The sequence below is a fragment of the Cygnus olor genome, chromosome 2 (assembly GCF_009769625.2).
Source record: "Cygnus olor isolate bCygOlo1 chromosome 2, bCygOlo1.pri.v2, whole genome shotgun sequence".
NCBI classification, from domain to species: domain Eukaryota; kingdom Metazoa; phylum Chordata; class Aves; order Anseriformes; family Anatidae; genus Cygnus; species Cygnus olor.
Genome location: NC_049170.1, coordinates 11,266,896 through 11,287,685, shown reverse-complemented (window position 1 = coordinate 11,287,685; position 20,790 = coordinate 11,266,896). Strand labels below are relative to the sequence as shown.

The 20,790-nt window shown below is 41.2% G+C and overlaps 1 protein-coding gene across 4 annotated transcripts in view; it reads left to right on the top strand.

Annotated features, from left to right (window-relative positions):
• The window catches only part of DIP2C (disco interacting protein 2 homolog C), a 316,217-nt gene that overhangs the window by 158,199 nt on the left and 137,228 nt on the right, over positions 1 to 20,790 (top strand). For 2 of the 4 annotated variants that reach the window (XM_040546125.1, XM_040546126.1), the window contains exons 2-3: positions 12,084 to 12,155; positions 14,742 to 14,909. In XM_040546125.1, coding sequence (XP_040402059.1) covers positions 12,084 to 12,155; positions 14,742 to 14,909 — 240 coding nt within the window. The remainder of the gene's footprint in view (positions 1 to 12,083; positions 12,156 to 14,741; positions 14,910 to 20,790) is intronic. The other 2 variants (XM_040546127.1, XM_040546128.1) reach the window with 1 other exon arrangement.

The window sequence follows — 20,790 nt, the reverse complement described above, 5'->3', positions numbered from 1 at the left end:
ACATTGATTTTGTCTTGAGGTAATTGAAGGTGTGTGACTGTTTTTCCTTTTGAGTTGTTTTGCCGGCTTAAGAGAGTAGGATCTGAGTCAGCCTTTTGGTAATAGAAGTCCTCAAGTCAACGGATGCATATTTTCAGTACTTCATAAACACTTTGCCCACATACCAGGAGAACAGTGAGCTGCTTTTAGGCTTTTCTGTTCCTTTAGTAACACACTTGGAAGTGAGTTGAGTAACCAGATGATGTGTGCTTAATTCATCTTGCTGTTTGAGGTCCTTTTGGAACGCAGTTGGAAAATGGCATGAATGCATTTCAGATTATTTCTTTTAAAAGTGGAATTTTATTACTTGGGTTCAATTCATGCAACAGCTTTCAAGTGTAATTTTTTACACAGAAAATATGAAGTGATCTGGGTACCTTATTAACACATAGTGCAGTCCCAGTATTGCAGATGCTTTTAACTAGCTCTTCATTTTATCATATCTGGCTGCTATATCAAATAAACTGTCAACAAAATGTATTTTAAAATTTCAGCCTAAATTGCATTTGTAGGTTGTAAAACAAGGATTAATTGTTTTGATTTCTTAAGACCAGAGACAAAAGTAATTTACTCTACATTACCAGGACAGGTAAATTCTAATATTTATAATTGGAGATAGATCTATTCTATTCTAATTCATTCTACATACATCTCCCTTACCGTTGAGGCCCAGATATGGGTCAAGATCTGAAATAAAAATCTGTTTCCTTTGAATTGCAGATTATTTACAGTGAATATTTAGTTTCCTCATGTTCAAATACCTCTGTGGAGTGCCTGTACACCAGTGCACGGAGCATGGGGAAGAAACAGGAAGAAACAGAGATGTGTGTGCAGTCACAGGGCTTTGGTCTCATTGCAATTACAGAGACGTGGTGGGGTAACTCACATGGCTGGGATGTTGTCATGAATAGCTACATGCTTTTTAGGAAAGACAGGCCCGAAGGATGAAGTGTTGGAGTTGCCCTTTGTGTGAGGACACCTGGAATGTCTGGAGCTCTGCCTCAGGGAGGGTGATGAGTGGGTTGAGAGCTTACGGGTAAGGTTTAAAGGGCAGACTCACAAGGGTGACACTGTTGTGGGTGCTTGCTGCAGGCCACCTGGTCAGAAGGAAGTAGATGAGGCCTTTTACAGACAGCTGGAAGTAGTCTCACAGTCACAGGCCCTGGTTCTCCTGGGGGGCTTCAGCCACCCTGAGGGCTGCTGGAGGAACAACATAGCAAGGCACAAACAATCCTGGAAAGCATGGAAGATAACTTTCTGACACAGGTAGTGGAGGAGCCAGCAAGGAGAGGGGTCCTGCTGGACCTTGTTCTGACAAACAAAGAAGGACTGACTGGAGATGCAAAGGTTGTGGGCAGCCTTGACTACAGTGACCATGAGACTGTGGACTTCAGTGTCCTGTGAGAAGGAAGCAGGGCAATAAGTAAGATTGCTACCCTGGACTTCAGGAGAGTTAACTTTGGCCTCTTCAGGGACCTTCTTTGAAGAATCTCATGGGAATGGGCCCTAAAAGGAAGGGATGTCCAAGGGAGCTGGTTAATATTCAAGGATCAATCCATCCAGGCCCAGGAACGGTGCATCCCTATGGGCAAGAAATTGAGCAAAGGGGACAGGGGACCTGCATGGACGAACAAGAAACTCCTGACAAAATTTAAACTTAAGCAGGAGGTGTACAGGAGGTGGAAGCAGGGACAGGCCACTTGGAATGAATGGGACATTGTCAGAGTATGCGGAAATGTGGAAAGGAAAGCCAAGGCCCATTTGGAATTACATTTGGCTAGGGATGTTGAGGATAACAAGAAGGGCTTCTTCAAATAACAAAAGGAAAACTAAGGAAAATGGGTACCCGCTACTGAAGAGGTCAGGGACCCTGGCAAAAGAGGATGAAGAGAAGACAGAGATACTGAATGCCTTCTTTACTTCAGTCTTCACTGCCAAGGCTAGCCGTCAGGAGGTCGGGTCTCCAGAGGTCCCTTCCAACCTCAACCATTCTGTGATTCTGTGAATCATGAAGAACTCATGGCTGTAAAAAATGATCTCATTTTACCTGATTATTTTAATATAATAGTCAAACAATTGAAGTAGAGCTATAGTTGGGGTTTGCAGTTTCAAAAGATCATCATCTGGCTTGTAGAAGTGCCTTGAAATTTCTGTAAACTAGAGGTGCAAAAGCTACTTGCACTCAAATCAATGGGAAAGATAGTCAGATAATTCTTACAGAACTATCTGAATGAATTATACCCCCCCCCCCAAAAAAAAAAAAAAAAAGGTAAAGAAGGTGCTATAACAGGCTGGAAGAAAAAGTTGGAGCTAAATTATTTTATGAGAGGGTTTGACATGCTCTCCTGCAATACAGGGGACTGGACTTAGTGTCCCAGAAGTTTCCCTGTGCCTGTCTGACACCTTTTAAGACCTTCTGAAGGATCAGAAGGGAGGTCAGCATTTCCTCAAGTGAAAGTGAGCAAAGAGGTTTATGAATAACCCATCCCTCCACGATGCTTCTTCAGTGAAGGTGTTGCTTTGATGTTACCCCATATATTCCTCCTGCAGCCTCCCTGTTCTGCCTCCCCTTCCAGCAGCCTGTCACTGACCGGCACTGGGACAGAAGTAATAATTCAGGTGATCTGCTTCAGAGCCAGTGTCTAATGCTGTGCTAAACTGAAGTTCTGAGGAACAAAATTATAAACTAATTGCCCAGAAAAGTGAGCATAAATATGCATGTTCTGCATTTCTACAGTTCAGAAATTTCTGAGAGTGGCATTTTCTTTGTCTAGCAGTAATATCTGAATTACTTCTCAACTGCATGAGAGGTAGAAGAGTAACACAAATTTATAACTGTCCTGGGTTCTTTGGACTGTGGGATGTGGGTCTAGAAAATATTGATTAGATCTAGAACATGCACCTGAATGTTAATTCCTGCACCATCTAAGTTGTAAGTGCTCTGCTGCTTAGTGAAACCCATGTTCCCAAGTAAAATAACATTAGGGTCCATCACAGACATCTTAGCAAGAACATAAGCCAAGAAGAAATACTTTAGAAAGAAGTGTGGTTTGGGGAAATGTAGATGACTTACTCTATACTTTGGACTGTCTCCAGCCTGTCTCACAAAATAGCACTGAAGCAAATGCCTTTATTTATTATTCTAGATGTTAAAGCACATAAAACTAAACTTGCTTCCTCCTCCAGAGGAGATTTGAACCAACATCTCACCCTTTAAGTAAATCCTTAGATAACTGTGTCTCAGATGGCACTCTGAGAAGGGGACTTAAATCTCTAAATAAGGCAGTTTTGTTTTGCCCAGAATAGTTAAAAATCTGCTGAGACCAAAAGAGAAGATGTAAGCGACTGTTTAATGTTGTCACTAGATGCTCTCCGCTAAGAGCAAGGCTGCTGACTTTGATCTCTGCTGTTCTTGCATAGCAGGATGTTGGATTGAGTGTCTGAGGAGGTCTCTCAGGTTTTTTTATTCTTTGAAAATTAATGTGTTTCTGTACTTCACATTTTTTTAAATTTTTTAATTTTTTTTAAAGAAATCAAAGTTGGTCTACTCTTGCTCGGAAACTTGAAAAAAAATTGAGTTACTGTTGACTGTCAAAACAACATAACATAACATAACATAATAGTTGGAATTGTGGTAAAATGGGTGTGGATTAGATTATTAGGTGAGTTGCTAGCTGGACCTTGTAGATCTAGGGAGGTTTTCTAGAACACCATATAACATGGTTCACATTATTACACTTGGACTTTTGGAGCTTTTCAACAGAAAAAAGAAAAAGTGAATATTGAAATGGAAAACATTTGGTTTTGCTTTATAAATGATAGTTTCTTTTAATTCTTCAAAATCACGTTGTGTCATAAAACAAAACATGGTGTGCTGAAATAGTAGACCAGACTATTGAGTTTGATGATCTCCCCAGTGATGCGTTTTTCAAGCTGTTTGGGTCACTCGTTATGGTAATTCAAGTCCCTGCTCACAACTACTTACAACTCCTCAATTTTCTTCCACAACCATTAGCGGTCTTCTAATAGTTTGAAAAGGACTGTTCCTACTTCAGTTTCCCAGTGGTAGTTAAGAAATCTGTGCATTTCTGCATTTGCGTCCAGCTGTCAAAGTACGTGGAAATTTGTATTTGCATGAAGGGTTTTTTTGCCCAGAAGAGGTTCTATAATTACAAAAACTGTGGGAAGAGATTTGGACATTTTGGTATACTAATACGATAGTACAACTGCTGTAAATACCTATTTTTAAATCACCATAATGTCTTTAACCCTCAGTAGGAAAAAATAAAGTGATTTTTATTATTGCTGAAACACTTCTATTATTGATTAGCGTTAACTAATCTCAAATGCAAAAGCTATATGGTGAACCCAAATCAGAAAGGAGAAAGTTGTAATATATCAGGTTATATATATATATATATATATAATTTTTTAAATTATTTTTTAATTAATTTTAAAAATAATTTTAAAATAATTTATATATATATTTTTCCCAGCATATTCAGAAGTCATACTTTGTTGCATTAAAATACTGGAAGCAAATTTGTGGATGACAGGTTTAGAAATCTGTTGCTTTTTAAAAGATTTGCATTCTCTTCCAAAGATAAATCCATTTGGACTTTTTGGTTAAACTTAAGAATGGTCAAAGTAGTGAAAAAATAAATAGCTTAAAATACAAGCTCATAAGCAGGAGGGTTATTTTCATAGGCTGCTTCCTAGAGATGTAGCAAAAAAAGAAATTTACTTATTAATAAATTATAGCATTTTACTTTGATATTGCAGGTTTTCCCTTTTGGAAAGCCTGGCTGTATTCATCTGAACAGAGGAGGAAGTATACTTGCAGGCTGGTTCAGATAATGTATTTGCTATTTTTTTTCATATAGCTATTATGTGTTCCTCCTTTAGTATTCCTCCTTCTCCTCCTCCTCCTGTGTATTTTTTTTTCCCCCAAGACGTTTTCAGGGCTGGGAAAGAATCAGGACAGAGATTTGTGAAGTACGCAGCACAGTGCTGCACACTCGGTATGGAAATGGCTGATTCTCTCTGAACTGTAAATTCTAAATAACGATAAGTGGAATTACTGCTGTAATTATCTTTCTTCAGGGAACATTTCTAACTTGAAATACAAAGCCTGTCTATTAAATAACATTTATCAGGAATGTTTCCTTAGGCGTACTTTTCCGAACTGTATTTTATTTTCATCTTCAGCAAGATCTGACTCTGCAAGGTTTGTGTTAGAGGCAGGGAGAATAACTAGAACAGGCAAGTACCTCATAGGCAACAGGAAAGCGAGTGGAGAGATGAAAGATGAGCTTCCAGCAGCTGCAGAAAGGATATACACTTCAAGGGTGCCCTATAAGCCTTATAAAGCAATAAAGGAAGGAAAACAACATTATGAAGGGTCCCAACAGCCATAAAATTCCAAAAATGGCAAGGATTGCTTTCATTATATAAAGTGTTCGTTAAAGCTTTAAATAATGAAATAAACTCTGACACTGAGAATGGAAACCTTCACTGTTAGACCGGTCTCTGTTTACTTTACAATAATCCAGGCCATAAAAGTCGTGCTGCACAAATATGCCATTCTTGGGGAGCTCGGCGGAGGCTGGGGACCACACACTTGTGGCCTCCGAAGAGACGGGGTCTCCAGCGAGGCCTCCAGGTCTCTGGCGGCGTGCCATGCCGCTGGCAATCTGTGCTTGCGGCTGGGTTGGCAGAAGAGCAGAGGGTTGGAGTGAAAAAAATCCAGCGGGGTTGTTTTCGTTGGATTGAATTGGGTTTTTAGGGGTTCTTTTTGGAGCTTTTTTGTTGGTGGCGGTGGTGGTTTTTTCTTTCTTCTGAAGTCGAGGCGTATTTTGGGTATTGGAAAAATGTGCTGAAGACTTTGAGACCAGAAAGTAAGTGGGGAAGGTGATTAAGGGATCTTTGGGGATTCAAGGTGGACATACTAAAAAAAAATATGTTCTATGTAAAATGATTTACTACTGTCTTCCTTGTTTAATAATGTCAAATTCAAATTAAAACTAAGACCGGATAGATTATATGGCAGATATTTAATTTGTATATCCACAGAATGGGAAGAAAGTACTTATTTTGAACAGGAATACTTTTGAAATTGAAAATACCTTGTTTCTGTGTTATTTTCGCAGTGCTAATATGGTTTATTGTGTCTGTTAATGGAGTAATCTGTTTAAACATTTTTTCCTGAATTAGCAGCCACTTCAGAAAACATAAGCTATAAAGTACACGAGACACCCTTCCTTATCTGTCATTGAAATTCAGCCATTTTCTGCTTTGCTTGCAACATACAGGAACAAAATGTATCCTTGGGGAAAGAGAGAATTCAGCTATATGTGGGTGAAATTATCATTGAAACCTTTAAGCTATAGTGTATTCCCCTTAAAGACATTTGAGCAGGAGTGTAATTTATGGTACTGCTTGCAATGAAAACATGCAAATGCCATTAATTTACCTGACCAGTGCTATAGATTGATGTTTTTTTCCCCATAATTCTGATTTTTTTTTAAGCTGTGAGTGAGGTTGAGCATCTTTTAAAAAAGATATTGGAGAAGAAAACAGTTTCTGACGTACGTGTTTTTGTGTTCATGTACAAGTTGCATGAAATAGATTTGTGCAGTTTTTATATCTCTATACTTCCACCATCCAAAATGAAATCCTTTGTCTCTGGGCATATTTTTGGGAGACCAGACAGGGAGACTGCATCATGAGTGGGAGAAGTAAATGAGTCACAGTTCTCTTTATGAGGAGCTTTGTTTCATTCAAATCCCTCTTGCCAAGATGCTGACACTGAACTTGAGTCATCAGCAATAAACAAGTCTTACAGAAAATTGAATCTTTAGAGGGCAGAAAATCATGGGCTCAGGAAAGGCGCTCACCAACGACCTGTTTCAGTCGGTGTATTGGAGAGGCATTATTGATTGCATTATTTCCTGTGGCAGATTTTTCATAAGTGCCTGAAAGTAATTCAAAGTCCCAGTCTGAAATTTCATTTCAAAACATGCGTGTGTAGTGGAAACCGTCAGCATCAGTCAGGCTTTGAGATCACTGAACATTAAATTGAGTGTTCACTGCAATAACAAGGTGATTGTGGTTCCTGTTTTTATCATTTGCTTTTCACCTGTGCTGCGTCCAAAAAGACTGAGAATGGTAATAAGCACTGGCACCTTTCTGGAAAAAGGAAAGGTTTAGGTGATTATTATTATTATTTTCTTTCTCCTTCAGTATAATGCAATTATCTTTTGCTTGAATAAATTTACTTTGTATATCCTGGTAACAGTCCATCAAGACTGGACATGTTTGTGTTCAGGAAGTGACAACAGATCAACTAATAAACCTTTCAATTGAAAAGGAAACGTTCATACTATATCTAGTAGTATATATCTATACTATTTACTTTAGGCAGTCTACTTTCTTGGAAGTATTGTAGCATCTTATTTGTCGATGTTGAGAGTGTTTCTAGCTGCTGTCAGCTTTTAACATTAAAAAACTTTAAAGAAGGATGTTAATATATAGATATGTTTCTCGTGGAAGTATTTTCATGTTTAATGAAATGTTTGCTACCCCAGCAAATATTAAAAAGTCAATATTTTGCCGATTACCTGATGTGCACATTTTTATTATTTTCATTTTAAGCTGTAATTCCATGATCAGTCTATAGTCTAGGACATGCAGTGTAAACAGAGGCAGCTGCCTCATTGAGGAGCCAGGAGGGGGGACAGGATAATGGGAGGAACTTCATCGTTTATGCGCACATCTTACTCCTGAGAATGCCTCGTGCAGTGTGGAATACCCTGAGTATCTCTGTGCTGCCTGAAGCTCCTTCCTCGCTGGTGATGACGGTGTGCGGTCCTTACCGTCCTCTATCCGCCTCCCCCAGCTGTGCCTGGTCATCTTTGTAAAGGGCAGAAATCTAACAGTGTTGAAGGAAAGAGTAAATATCGTAAATTTTCCAAGAAAATGGAGAGTATCATGCAAACAGTAACCGTTGTGGGGAGCATAGTCGAGTGAACTTACAATAGAGCGCAGCTTTGCTAAATATAGCTACAAAATACTTGTTATCAGTGAGTGCCCGTGTAGGAGAGCTTTGCCATCTGCAATTTGTGCCGGGGCACAAACCACAAATAAAGAGGTGGGAATAGGATTATGGAGTGACAAAACCTTGGTTCTGTATTCAGCTCGACCGGGCAATCTTCTTCCTTGGCGGGCTGGCTGGCCTTCCATTTGTGCTGCCCCTTGCATTTCAAAACTGGCGTTTTTTCCCATTGTGCCTGAAAAGACTCTGGAAGATTTGAAGTAACAAATGAACTCGTTCTGTGGATTGGGGTCGGTGTGCTGCGTGCCCGTTGTTCAGTAGTCCCTGGCAGTCAGTTTGAAATATGGATGGGGAAAAAAAATCCAGGTTAAAATGTACTACCCGGTTACTGGTGAGGAGCTCAGGCCTGCCCCAGCAGCTTCCTCCCAGGCTTGTGCTCCTCTCCGGCTCCTGCCCCAGGGTCTGTGCCCCTCCTATGGCAGAAACCTGACAGATCACCAGTGCAGGTGAGGAGGAGGAGAGCAGCATGTCCTGAGAAAGAACCTGGAAAATGCTGATGTGAACAGGAGGCCGAAGGCCTTGGGTGCACTGAGGTGAACGCAGCCTGGGAGGAAGGGAGCGAGGAGGGGAGAGGGCCCGGGGACAGGCCGTGGGATGGAGCTGAGAAGAAGCAGAGCAGGGCAGGGGACTCGGGAGCAGAGCCAGGGCCTGAAGGGAGGCGAGAGCCAAGGAAGGAGGCAGGCAGAGCAGAGGGCTGAGGGCAGCTGCTAAATTTCCAGAAATTAGGGGTTTTCTTGTCTCAGGGAGAGCCATCCCCAGAGCTCCCTGCAGCCACATGCTCCTTCAGCCCCTGCACTTCCTTAACGCTGGAGTTTTCTCGTCCTGCCTCCATCCCTGACCTGGCCTTTTCCCTTCAACCTGCTGCCAGTCTCGTCTCCTGCTCATACTACTGGCATGCCTCTCCACAACGTTCTGTTGGGCACTGCCACGTGGCTTGGAGATGCCACGCAAACGCAGGTGAAGGTGCCATGGGAAGAATGCTAGAGAGTGCTGGTGTAATGAGGAGGTCTACAGACCTCTGAAGAGTTCGTTCCAGTAGTAAATAAAATAACCTACAGGTACTCCCTGCTCATGGGAGGAATGTTAAGACATTGGGGATGAGATGCTGTTGCCTTCTTTCTTTGGAGAGAGACTTTGCAAGCATGCAGCAAAGTCCTGAGGGGCCACTGGCTTTTTGAGAAAAGAAGAGTTAATTACAAATGGGAAGGTATTGTACATCTTGTATTTTTATGGCAAGGAACTCTAGTCCATGTAATCCCATTCAAATTCTCCAAGAACGAAGCCTGAATTCATATGATACGATACTGTGGAAGAACATGAGCTTGGTGAGCCTAACTAAAAAGGGTAATACTTCTCATATGATAGAGGTAAAATTATTGCATAAATTTGCAAAGGAATGGAGGATGTAGACCAAGGGTGTTAATACTCTGTATAGAAAACTGGGTGAGTAACAATTTATAAGAGCACAATTTAAGCTAAGTTAACTTTTGGTGATCTGTGTTCAGTATATATGAAGAGCTTTCACAGTGAATTCAAGATAGCTTTGAAATACATTAGTTTTATATATATATTGATAATATTTTAATGGTTAATCAGTTACTGTGTACATTATGAAGTCAGTCTACCTAAAAAATACAAAGTGCAATCTTGACAAAGTGGTCTTGTGTACTGCCTCAGACTATACGATGCAGTAGACTTCCTTCTATCTTGATTTTGTATTTTGCTTTCACGTGTTTTTTTAGCTTTGGTTGCCAGGGCAATGATGCACACGATTATAGAAAGCTATCGATTTGCATGTGTATGTACTACCATGTGTGTGGAAGACTAAGCAATAGTCGAGCACCTATTGTTAATAGCTTTGTGTTTAAAATGGCATTGCCACCCTGTACATACTCAAACGGAGCTGTAATTCTCCTTAGGGTATCTCTGCTCCTTTAAAAGCAATCATAAAATAATAATAACAGATTTTTATTCAAATTAAGATGTGCCCGAAATACATAAGCATTCAGTATTGATGAGCACAGGAAATGAATGGTAATTTGTTTAGCAAAACTTGAAAAGAAAAAATTGTTCATATTTTATAATTTTCAGGTAGAAATAAACACATTTTTAATGACAACATTTTAATGAAGTGGTATCTATAGTTACTGTCTGTTTTGTGAGAAGCTGAAGATTATAATGGAGAGGGAGCTTGTTTCACTGGTTAGAACATATGCCAGAAATGTTCAAGAAGGGAATAATTGTGCTTAAAGAGACAGTGGGTTTGAACTTTAAAAACATAGGTCCTCTTGCCAAGTCTACCACTTCTTCTTTGGGTAAATATGGGACAGTTATCGTCTGAGGTGCTTCACTCTCACTTTCCTCATTTAAAAGCACAGATATTTTAGCTGACTTCTATTGCAGAGCAGTTTGAGATATGGTGGCGAACAGGGTAGGTGTTATTTTAAACGCTGTTTTTTGATGAGGGGTGAGAGGTTGGCTCGGGACACTGGCAGAGAGGCTGGGAGACTCTTGCCTCCTTCTTGCTTGTTGGAACCATCCCCCAGAAGGGATCTTTCATCGAGGAACAACTGCTACCATTTGAAGGTGTTTAGATTTAGTTAGCGACTTCAGGCCAACCCACAGAAAGCTTTCTCTATACATTTGCTAATTTGGCATCCAGAACAGAGTGGCTGGGATGGAAATGAGTATGCAGTCCTCTTAGCAATGGCCTCCTTAGGTGAAGGTTGAACACTGGGTTGGGAGAGCCTGAGCAGCCACACATTGCTGTGTCTGCCTGGACGTTACTGCCAAAGCTCCACTTCTTTTCGTGGTTTCTCCCCTCCTAAGCTCTCAACTTTTTACAAATGTACAAGTCTGGTGCTGTAACTTTAACTGCATGTTAAGTTTCACAAAAACGGATACGCTCACAGAAAGGGCAGGGAATATGTTGTTATTTTTAAAATCTCATAATTTTAAAACCCATCTAATTTTTTAGCATCCAGAGTAGATTGTATTGAATTTAATATTTACACATATGTGTGTGCACATGCACTCATGCATTTGGAAAGAAGAATCTGGATATCTGAATTACATTTGAACACGTATTTTAACTGCTTGCTACAGGTCTTGAGCTCCAGAGCCAGGACTGTAGCCAATGATCAGGCCTTTCCTGAACTCTAGTAAGACTAAAAGTATATGTTTTGTTCTATTTATTTAAGTATCCATCACTTTCTTCTAGAAAAAAGTTAACAGAAAAATATTTTTTAATCCTTACATTATACAAAAAAAGTTACCTGAAGAAACTGCAAACACAGTGAAGGGTCATATTAATAGAAAGTAAGAAATCCAAACATTTGCCTTCAAGGTTTCTTAGAGGTTCTGTTGGCAAGTCAGACAGAAGTCTTTATGCTACCATTTTCTAGTGGATCTTTGGTAGATTTGTTTTGTTATGCTTCTGTTGCTCTCATTGCTGCTTAGAAGTGGGCTAAACATTTATACTGCGGAAATGATAGAGCAGCAGTTTCAAATCTTGTGTGCCTTACATGCTTGATTAGGAAAATCCCATTAATGACAAAAAATGCTAATCAGCAATGTGTTTTGCCAGCCACCATGGGCCCACGCACTCCATATAATCCATTGTTTATTAACCTAATGAAGGTCATTGTAGCTTTTCAAAGCTTGTGTGACAGCATATCAAAATGGTTTTAAAACTCTGCTGCTGGACTCCAGTGCTGGAATAAATCAAGGCTGGGTATTTACTTGTCAGAAGGGTTCTGGCGTAAATGAGTTTTTTCTGGGTAGAACGATCATACTGTGCTTTCATTTGTTCGCTATAATTGTCAAGACAGACGAACAGTGCAGTGGTGGCTAAGCTGTTGGTGCAGCCATGAAGAAGCTAGACTCTGACTTTATCCACGTCTTATTGATTTTCCTTTTCTTTTCTTGGCAGGTGACATCACACAGAAGGGATATGAAAAGAAGAGATCAAAATTAATTGGGGCCTACCTGCCACAACCTCCTGGTATGTTTATCTGTGCTTGCGATATATGAAGATGTCAAGCATACTGATAGTTGCCACAATAAAAATCTGCATCTCTGAAGAAATTTATGTGACAGAAACAAAGCCATTGTTATGCAGAAAAAGCTTATTCCATCCATTTAATGTATATTTACATACATATATGTCCGCTTTGATGTGTGTGTACATTTTTTACATACGTTGCTATGGGTTTGGCAGTCATGTCTGGAAAATAACATCAGGCTAGGCTCGTTAGAGAGGCATTGTTTATTAGAAGTAACGCAAAACTACAGAAGACAATGTGGTGTCCTAGCGCATTAAGACCTAGGCCATGTAAAGCTTTCTAAAGAGATGTATCCACAAGAGTGGAAGAAGAGGACCTTATAGCTTTGTGCCTTCCTCCATTTCTGGGTTTCCTGCCCAGATCTCTGTTTTGAAGACACTAGAGAGACCAGCAACATCCCTGCACTTCAGCTTGTCCTATTGCGAATAAGCAATGGATCCTTTATAGACAGTTGGTCTCTGTATTCAGGGATGGGTTGCATGTACTTGCCCAAAAAGTGTAGGAAAGTCTTCAAACTAAACTGAATGTCAAATAATTTATTGCTTCATTGAAGTTATTTCCAATATGTTTATATCAGAAACAAGAAAAGAACTCTTTAGAGTTCATGCTTTAGAGGCACAGAATCATGAAGCTGAATATTTGGTTTTATGTATAATTGTAGGCCTCTATTTTGTGTTGGTCCCACTGGAGCGTGTCACACACTCTTGTGCAGACTCACTAACCTTATGGAGGCTCCACTTGCACTTGGCAGTCCTCTGAGCCCTGTTTTTATTGCAGGCCTGGGAACTAGTTCACTTTTTCTTTTACAAAATTCTTCCTTTATGGTGTTGATAGTTTTCTATTTAAACTACCTGTGTGTAGAGGTACTGCCTTGTTTTCTCTTCTTCAGGTATATATATATTAGCTAGCTCCATAGCAGAATGGTATTTTGGTGCCTTTGGATTTCACTTGGTCTTCTCCACTGATGGAAATTCCACAAAAGAGATGGGTGTTACAGACACATCTTTTTTTCTGAAGTAGTAATGCCTGATTTGAGGGTGACTGTGTAGTTTCTTAACCACTGTGAGCCATAACAGAAAGAAACTAATCAAATCAACAAAGCTACAATCCCAGAGATGCAATTATTAGATTTCTGGGTACTTGTTGGTCTGACCAAACTATCAGACATATGGTCTTCACAGTATGTTCTCATGATATATACTTAGATAAACTGTGTTATGAGGAGAGCGTTACCTCCTTGTAATCCTCCACACAGTGGTGTGGTTGGTACCAGTATTTGTTTGTACAGTTAGTTTTACCTTTTTTTCTTCACAGAAGGAAATACAACTTTGTCCAGAGAGGTCGTAGTCTTTTGGTCAAACTGTAGCCTTGTCTCAGACTGCTGGGGATTCATCATGCATGTAATGATGAAAGAGAGAAGGTGGAGAACCCTCCAAGGTTTATCTTTCAAGGTCTCTAGTGTGATACTAAAGCTTTCCAGCGTAAAGGAAAGGATCTCTCCAGAGAGATCTACGGAAGTCAGTCCTATAGTGGGATCCATTCAATAATCTGAAGAGGTCAAGACTGAGGACGTAGCTGATCTAGTGCTATTTCAAAGGTGGGAAGAAACAAGGTGAATGTTTCCCCCTCTACCAGTTCCCAGGAAATCCTGCACTGGGAATATAGGGCATGGATGAGTGAAAGAAGATTATGATAGGATGGAGAGGAAAGGAATTTTGAAATACTGTCTGCTGTTTTCTTGCACATCCATCAAGCTCAATCATTTAGCTGATGGCTAAAGACATTAGCTTCTACTGTATTTAAGTATTTTCCTCCAGAAGCTGATACTATTTGTGCTTGGTCTTTGCTGTCTTTGTAGTTTTTGTTTGTTTTGTTGTGTTACCTTCTGGACAAAACCTGAAACAGTGCAATTTGGTATTTTCCTTCTAAGACACTCACCCGAATGGCTTGAGGTCCCTGCTCACCAGGAAGGGAGAGATGAATCCTTTCTAAGAAGAATTAGGATAGCAAAACAGAGGCTGCCTTCTATAAGCCTCTATTAATACCTGAGCAATCACGCAGATGACCAAATTAGTCATTTGATTCTTTGTTGTAATCTGTTTTCATGGGGAACTGCAAGAACTTACAAGCTTTGGTCTTAGATCTTGCTATTAAAGAGGAAGAGAAGTTTTAGAGAGATTTTCAAACAGTATGGAAATGGGCACAGCTCTTCTGCTGGGATCGAAGGCATCGGGGAAGGGCTGGGATTTTCATTCTGTGACTGCACGCAAGAAACTAAAGGAAATCCAAAGGCAGTTCCCCTCTGTTTGGACACCCAGTCCTCTCGCTGCACCTTTGCTAACATTACTAACGCCAATGTTGGCAGAGTGGAACATTGACCCCATTGGCTCCGTGAGTGTCCTGTAGTGTCTGTGCGTGCGTGTGCGTGTGTGCTGTACTGCATGGGGGCAGCAGCTCCATTCGTTGCTGTAACAAATGTAAAAAAACTAAACGTGAATTAATTAGTTTTTTTCAACTTGTTACAGCAGCGAATGGAGCTGCCGCAGTACGGTGTAGACTGCAACACAGTGAAGGAGCTGCCAGAAGAATGCTCCGCACTGCCAACATTGGTGTCTGTGACATCCGGGAAGCGGCCGCTAGAGAGAGAGCAGCCAGCACGGCAGGAAACCGGCCTCTCTTTTATTTTCGTTTTGGTGAGCACCACGAATGCATCTTTTCCAGTCCGTACCTGTCTGTAAGTGTGCCTCATCTGGAAGCCTCTGGTAGACACCTGCATCAGTAAGGTAGACGAGGAGCTGCCCGTGACAAGGCAGGACAGCCGTATCTGGGAGGCTGTAACCGCCTGTTGTCTGCCTGAGAGAGGGGTGACAAGGAGAAGGAATCATCAATTTCAGTAACATATGAACATGTTAATGTGTAGCATCCATGCCATGGATCCTTTGGAAGAGGTTCTGTACAGTAAGCTGCTGAAACACAGGAAGGCATGTGTTTCTAATTCCCTTTTTGGCACTGCCTTTTTACAGAGCTCTGGAGAGGTCCAAGCCCATCAGGATCAGGAGGAAGCTGTAAAAGTCTAAGCACCCCTAATTCCATGCTATTTTCAAGTAGAGACCAGCGCTGAAACTCAGCTTGCATCCAGGCCCTTCAGAAGCAGACCAAGTTCTAGGAGCAGGCATCAGGCTGGTAGAGCAGACCAGTGGAAGAACTTCCTGCAGGGCTACATGTCCACAGCGTAGACAGGCGAGGCATGACCCAAGCCGTGCCAGTGCAGTTGTGCCCTGCAGCAGACACTCATCTTGCCTTCTGGGGATGTCCCGGGGCTGGTGGCAGGCAGACAGTCTGTTCCTACTCCCTGAGTTTGTAGCAAGGCTCCAGAGGGTTCACAGGCCCCCAAGACAATGGGTTTTCTCTTGCCAGCCATGTGGACACATGCGCCCTTCACTGTGTGCTTGTCCATGCTCCCACAAGGCGTCCCAGACACAGTGTAAGATGGCTAGAAGGACCATGGGATTTGCTGTTCTGTCAGGGTAAGACAAACCTGGGAAAAGATGATCCCTTTGAGACACCCATACCCTTCTAATTTTCAAACAAATTTGCTATTATACTCTAGAGGAAATCTGCATCAAAACCTGATTGTGTTGCTTGTGTTTCTCCTCTTACGTGGTGGGGCTGCGCTAAGTCAGGTTCCCTCTGTCTGACATTGTTATCTTCCTCCGCCTGAGTTTTCCATAAAATGGAAATGATTAAATTTAAACTGGAATTTCGGTTTTAACAGAATTAATTATATAAAGCCATTTCAGTGCTAAACAGAGGCAGTAGAAGCACTGGCTATATACATACATAAAAACACGTACATATAACTATATAACAGAGTTCTTTTTGTTGTGCTTATTGGGATGCTATCACACTAGAAAGGGAGAGCACTTTTCAGGAATTGGTATAATCCTAATCCGAAAGGGGAAAATGTGCAGCCATGTGGTTGATACTCCATCAGGTGATGTGGGAGTTCACTCTTAGGGTTTCTATTTTGGACAAGAAAATCCCAGAGAGTGTGTTGTCACATATGCTACACAGCAAATGCGCAGTGAGCCTGACACATGGGGGACTTGCTGGGGCCACTGCACATCTGCAAGTTGGCTCCGCGGTGCATGCACAATAGGTCTGACACATCCAGATGCTGCACAGACTGCACATATGCAAAGGACATTTGTACCCTTCCAGCCAGGCTGTCGAACATTCAGAAATCCGGAACGGATATGCCGCATTTGGCAGTGTTAATGGGAGAAGGGATAGGGGGAGCCCCCTTTTTCTTTTCCATTAAATTCCCACCTGCTTTAACTTAGGGAGACCAAATTACAGCTTTGTTTCCTCAAAGCGCTTTCTCCAGGATGTCAGTTTGTAGCTGGAGAGGTTCTGTGCGCAGAGTAATTTTTCTTTTCTTAGCGTGTCCGTATGTCAGACATCTAAAAATAATAGTGAATCTGGACCTTTATATCTGCACATGCTTCCTGATCTCTCTTGTGCTGTGACCTTTCTCTTGCTGCCTCTGCAGAGGAGCCCTGACAGCCGAGAGCTGAAAGAATAACCACTTAAACAGGCATTCATTTCAGAATGCTTTTCTGAAGATTATCTTGATTAGATCAGTCAGTTCTGGGTACGATAACATGCAGACTGCTGCATGCGTGCTATTAGGAGAAACCCTCACTAGAAGAAAAATAACTAAATTACCTGCATCCCGTATAAGCTGTGTTTTTGCCCAATTTGCTTGCAGTCTTTTGCCAGGAAATTTGATTATTCATTCACAGAACAGAGAGACAATGTTGTTATCAATTAAGCTTTGCTTCTAACAGCTTAGACATGGGTGGTTCATTCTCTCTTAATCAAGTGCTGTGTCTACACTGGATTACTTTCTGTAATTCCCCATCGCTGGTACCACCAATGTAGCTCTATTTGTAGCGTAACCATGTAGACCAGTCACCAGTGCTCTATTTATTATGGCTAATAAACCTGTGAGATGCAGCGCTTAAAAGGCACCTGCTGCTCCTTTTGCAGGCCTAGAGACAGAATACTGGATCTCCTGCTGCCGGAGCCCCAACAGCACTGGTGCAGGGAGGAAATTTCAAGCTATGCAGTGCGGAGCAGATAACACCTTCCCACAGAAGATGCCTTTACCTCATGAAACAAATTTCTACAGAATTACAGGAACCAATTTCTGTATCCTCTGTTATCAACGTGACAAATTTATGTATATCTGTAATGTGTGCATACATTTGCATACTTTTCCATGCATATGTGCGCATCCATTTGCTTTCAACTATTCCTGCTGCTAGCCCTTCGGGCACTGAAAGTAAACTGGGCGATTACTATTTCATTTTCTCTTCCACAGACATTGTTTGGATTGTAACATTATTTGGATTGCAAAGATTGCAAGGAAATGTTTAAACAAAACTTGATTCTAGAATTGAAAAAAATCCCTCATGTATTCACTTTATTAACAATAGGTAATATTCCTGTCACATCTGCCTTCCTAATTCACAAAGATCTTAGCAAGGGATAACCATGGTGGAGCATTTCAAAGTGTAGATGCAGGCTAAGAACATTTATCTCATTGCAAGGCGTATGCATTGTACAACTCATGGCCACATTTTTGAAAACAACATGAAGATGTTTTACAGATGAGAAGCTATGGCATATAGATGAGAGTTTAGTAAGTCTTGCTTTAGAAAGTGTTTTGGTTTCAATTGGTCGATGCCTCGCAGGGCCCAGTTTGGTTAAAAAGGGACGTTCTGAGAGCATCTGAGAATTACCCCTTGGTACCATCTGTGGAAGCTGTGTTACTGCTTTGCTTTTGCCATGCTGACTGAGAGTCCATTTATTATTTTAAGCAGCCTTTGTTTTATGATGGCACCTCTGTTTCCTATCCTGCAGTAAGACCTCATAACATCAAAGCCTGTTCAAACACAGAGAAAAAGGTATCTTCCTTCAAAGGAAGGAATTTGTCTGTTAATGAGACAAAGAATGGGTGTCAGGGAAGAAATGAGTACATGATGAAATCAGCTAGTGTATCAGCTGTTGATGCTGGTAGTGGTTTCAGCACTCAGCATGATGGATTTTTGGAGGGAGGATATTTTTAGTACAGATCAGAGTCAGAATCTTTTTTAAAGAATTTGAAGAATTTCAATTAAATATCTGTTGGTGTGCATGGGGAGCATCTGTGAAACATAAGAACATAGGACTAGACATCAAGATGTTTGTCTGAAAATCTGACAAATGGCTAAGAGAAGATGGTTCAATCAGAGGTGAGCAATGGTGGGTAGAAAAGAAATGCACCGTTGCAGTCCTTGAAACAAAGCTTGTGTATGCTGGAACAGAGGAGAAGGAGCAAATGGAGGCATGTGAAGAGCTTGGTGCAGCTGTCAAAATACAAAACTGCTGGAATTCACGACACTGTCTGAATGGACAGGTCTGCTGCAAATCCCTGTTTTGTTGAAAGCTGAAAGAAGGATGTTAAACTGCTGGCAGTGTAAGTTGGCCAGCACATTGGTGAATGTGTTTGCTGTGGGGATAGGTAGTCTCTTTCTTTATATTCTCCTAAAAAAACCTTCAAATCTAACGCTGAAGCTTTGGGACTACCTAGAGAAAAAAGGAAATCAAACATCGTGAGTGAATTGGAGCAGTAATGTGATGGCCACCATCTCTAAGAGATTGAGGAAAAAAAGGAAAATATTAGAAACATTGAAAACGTTGTTAGAGCAAGTCCAGGGGAGGCCGAGAAGATGATCAGAAGGGTTGGAGCACCTCTGCCACAAAGACAGAGGGAGTTGGGGTTGTTAAGCCGGGAGAAGAGAAGTCTCCAGGGAGATCTTACTGCGGCCTTCCAGTACCTAAAGGGGGCCTGCGGGAAAGGTGGGGAGAAGTTCTTTATCAGGGATGTAGTGATAGAACAAGGAGTAATGGCTTTAAAATGGAAGAGTGTAGCTTTAGATTAGATATAAGGAAGAAATTCTTTACTATGAGGGTGGTGAGGCACTGGAAGAGGTTGCACAGAGAAGCTGTGGCTGCCCTATCCCTAGAGGTGTTCGAGGCCTGGCTGGGGCTTTGGGCAGATCTGGGTCCCTGCCCATGGCAGGGGTGTTGGAACTAGGTGGGCTTTAAGGTCCCTTCCAACCCAAACCATTCTGTGTATGATTCTATGATTCTTTTAGCCCTGCTAAGTTTGAACTGAAGGCTTAACACTTACAAGGAAATGATGAAAGGCAAGCTCAAGATTGTAATAAGGAAAGAAGAAGATACATTTGAAGTACGTGCATTGTCTGAAATTAGAACCAAGTGCAAGAATAAGTGTCAAAGATCACCTGTGAAAGAAAGATTTTTAATGAAACATACCTAATCAGAAATTCCATCTTCTCCAGGTTTATCTAGCAAAAAGTGGCTCCACCTTCCTAGTTGTCTGGTTAGGAGCATCACCTTTTAAATCTCCTTTGGACTGGTTGGATCCAGTGAATTTATTACTTATATCCGGTGGGAAGAGTGAAGTGCCACGCTAATGAACAAGTTCCGTGGTGTGACTTTTAACCTATTTACAAAATATATGGTGTGTTCATCCCTTGGCTTTGCTTCTAAAGCAGAGCCAGCAGCCATTGCATAGAAGCTCAGGGAAGTTTGAACTGAATGTAAATACTGTTCTTAAAACTGCACTGCAAATACTGTTTGCCTTCCTTCCCACCAGCCCTGGAGTTGCTGGGTTTACTCTACAGCTTTTTCTCCTGGGGTCATACACTGTAATTTAGTTTTAGAACAGTGAAAGTAGCCTGTGTCTAAGAATGCCTTCTATTTGTTGTCAATTAGACATTTCAGCATTTTTAGATTCAAATTTTTGACACAGTCATAGGAATAAGAGATGTATCAAAGCAACTTGGCAGCTGTCACTGAGGAAACAATTGTCCTCTGTTGGAGAGGGCAATGCAGTTATTGCCACGTTGCTGAAACACAGCAACACAATTCAACTACAAAAGCAGTAAAGGCTGGAAGAGAGGAACATAAACATGAAGGCAAAAAAATGAAGGAAGGAGGTGAATGAGGCCTGTTTCCAGCTGACAGTTCTGTGCCTTACATGTGCATAAAAATAAAATTGTCCAGCTTGCAATGGTATTACTTAAATAGCTTTACTGTGGCTCTTGCATTTTTAGATAAATGCAGCAAAGATAGGATCCAGCTTGCATGTTAGGATTTACAGATTGATATATCTGCATTAAGCTGTCTGCCTATGAACCTGGTGTTTAAACTCCCATTCTTAAGTGAAGAGACACAGTTAATTCAGTTAATGAAACCCAGAGAGCTGTTCAGCTTATTCGAAAGCAGACAGATACCTCCGCTGACCCCCTGCACAGCTTTTTAAGCTCCCCTAGGCTCGCTGAGTTGCCTGAACATAAGTGTCTAATACTGCTCAAGATTTCCTAAAGTAGAAGAGGCATCTGCACAGTGAGCACATAGAAAACAACTTAAAGGGGACACAAGCCATCCTGATCAAGGCAGGTATCATACTCTACATCTAAAAAGACATTGGACACCTCT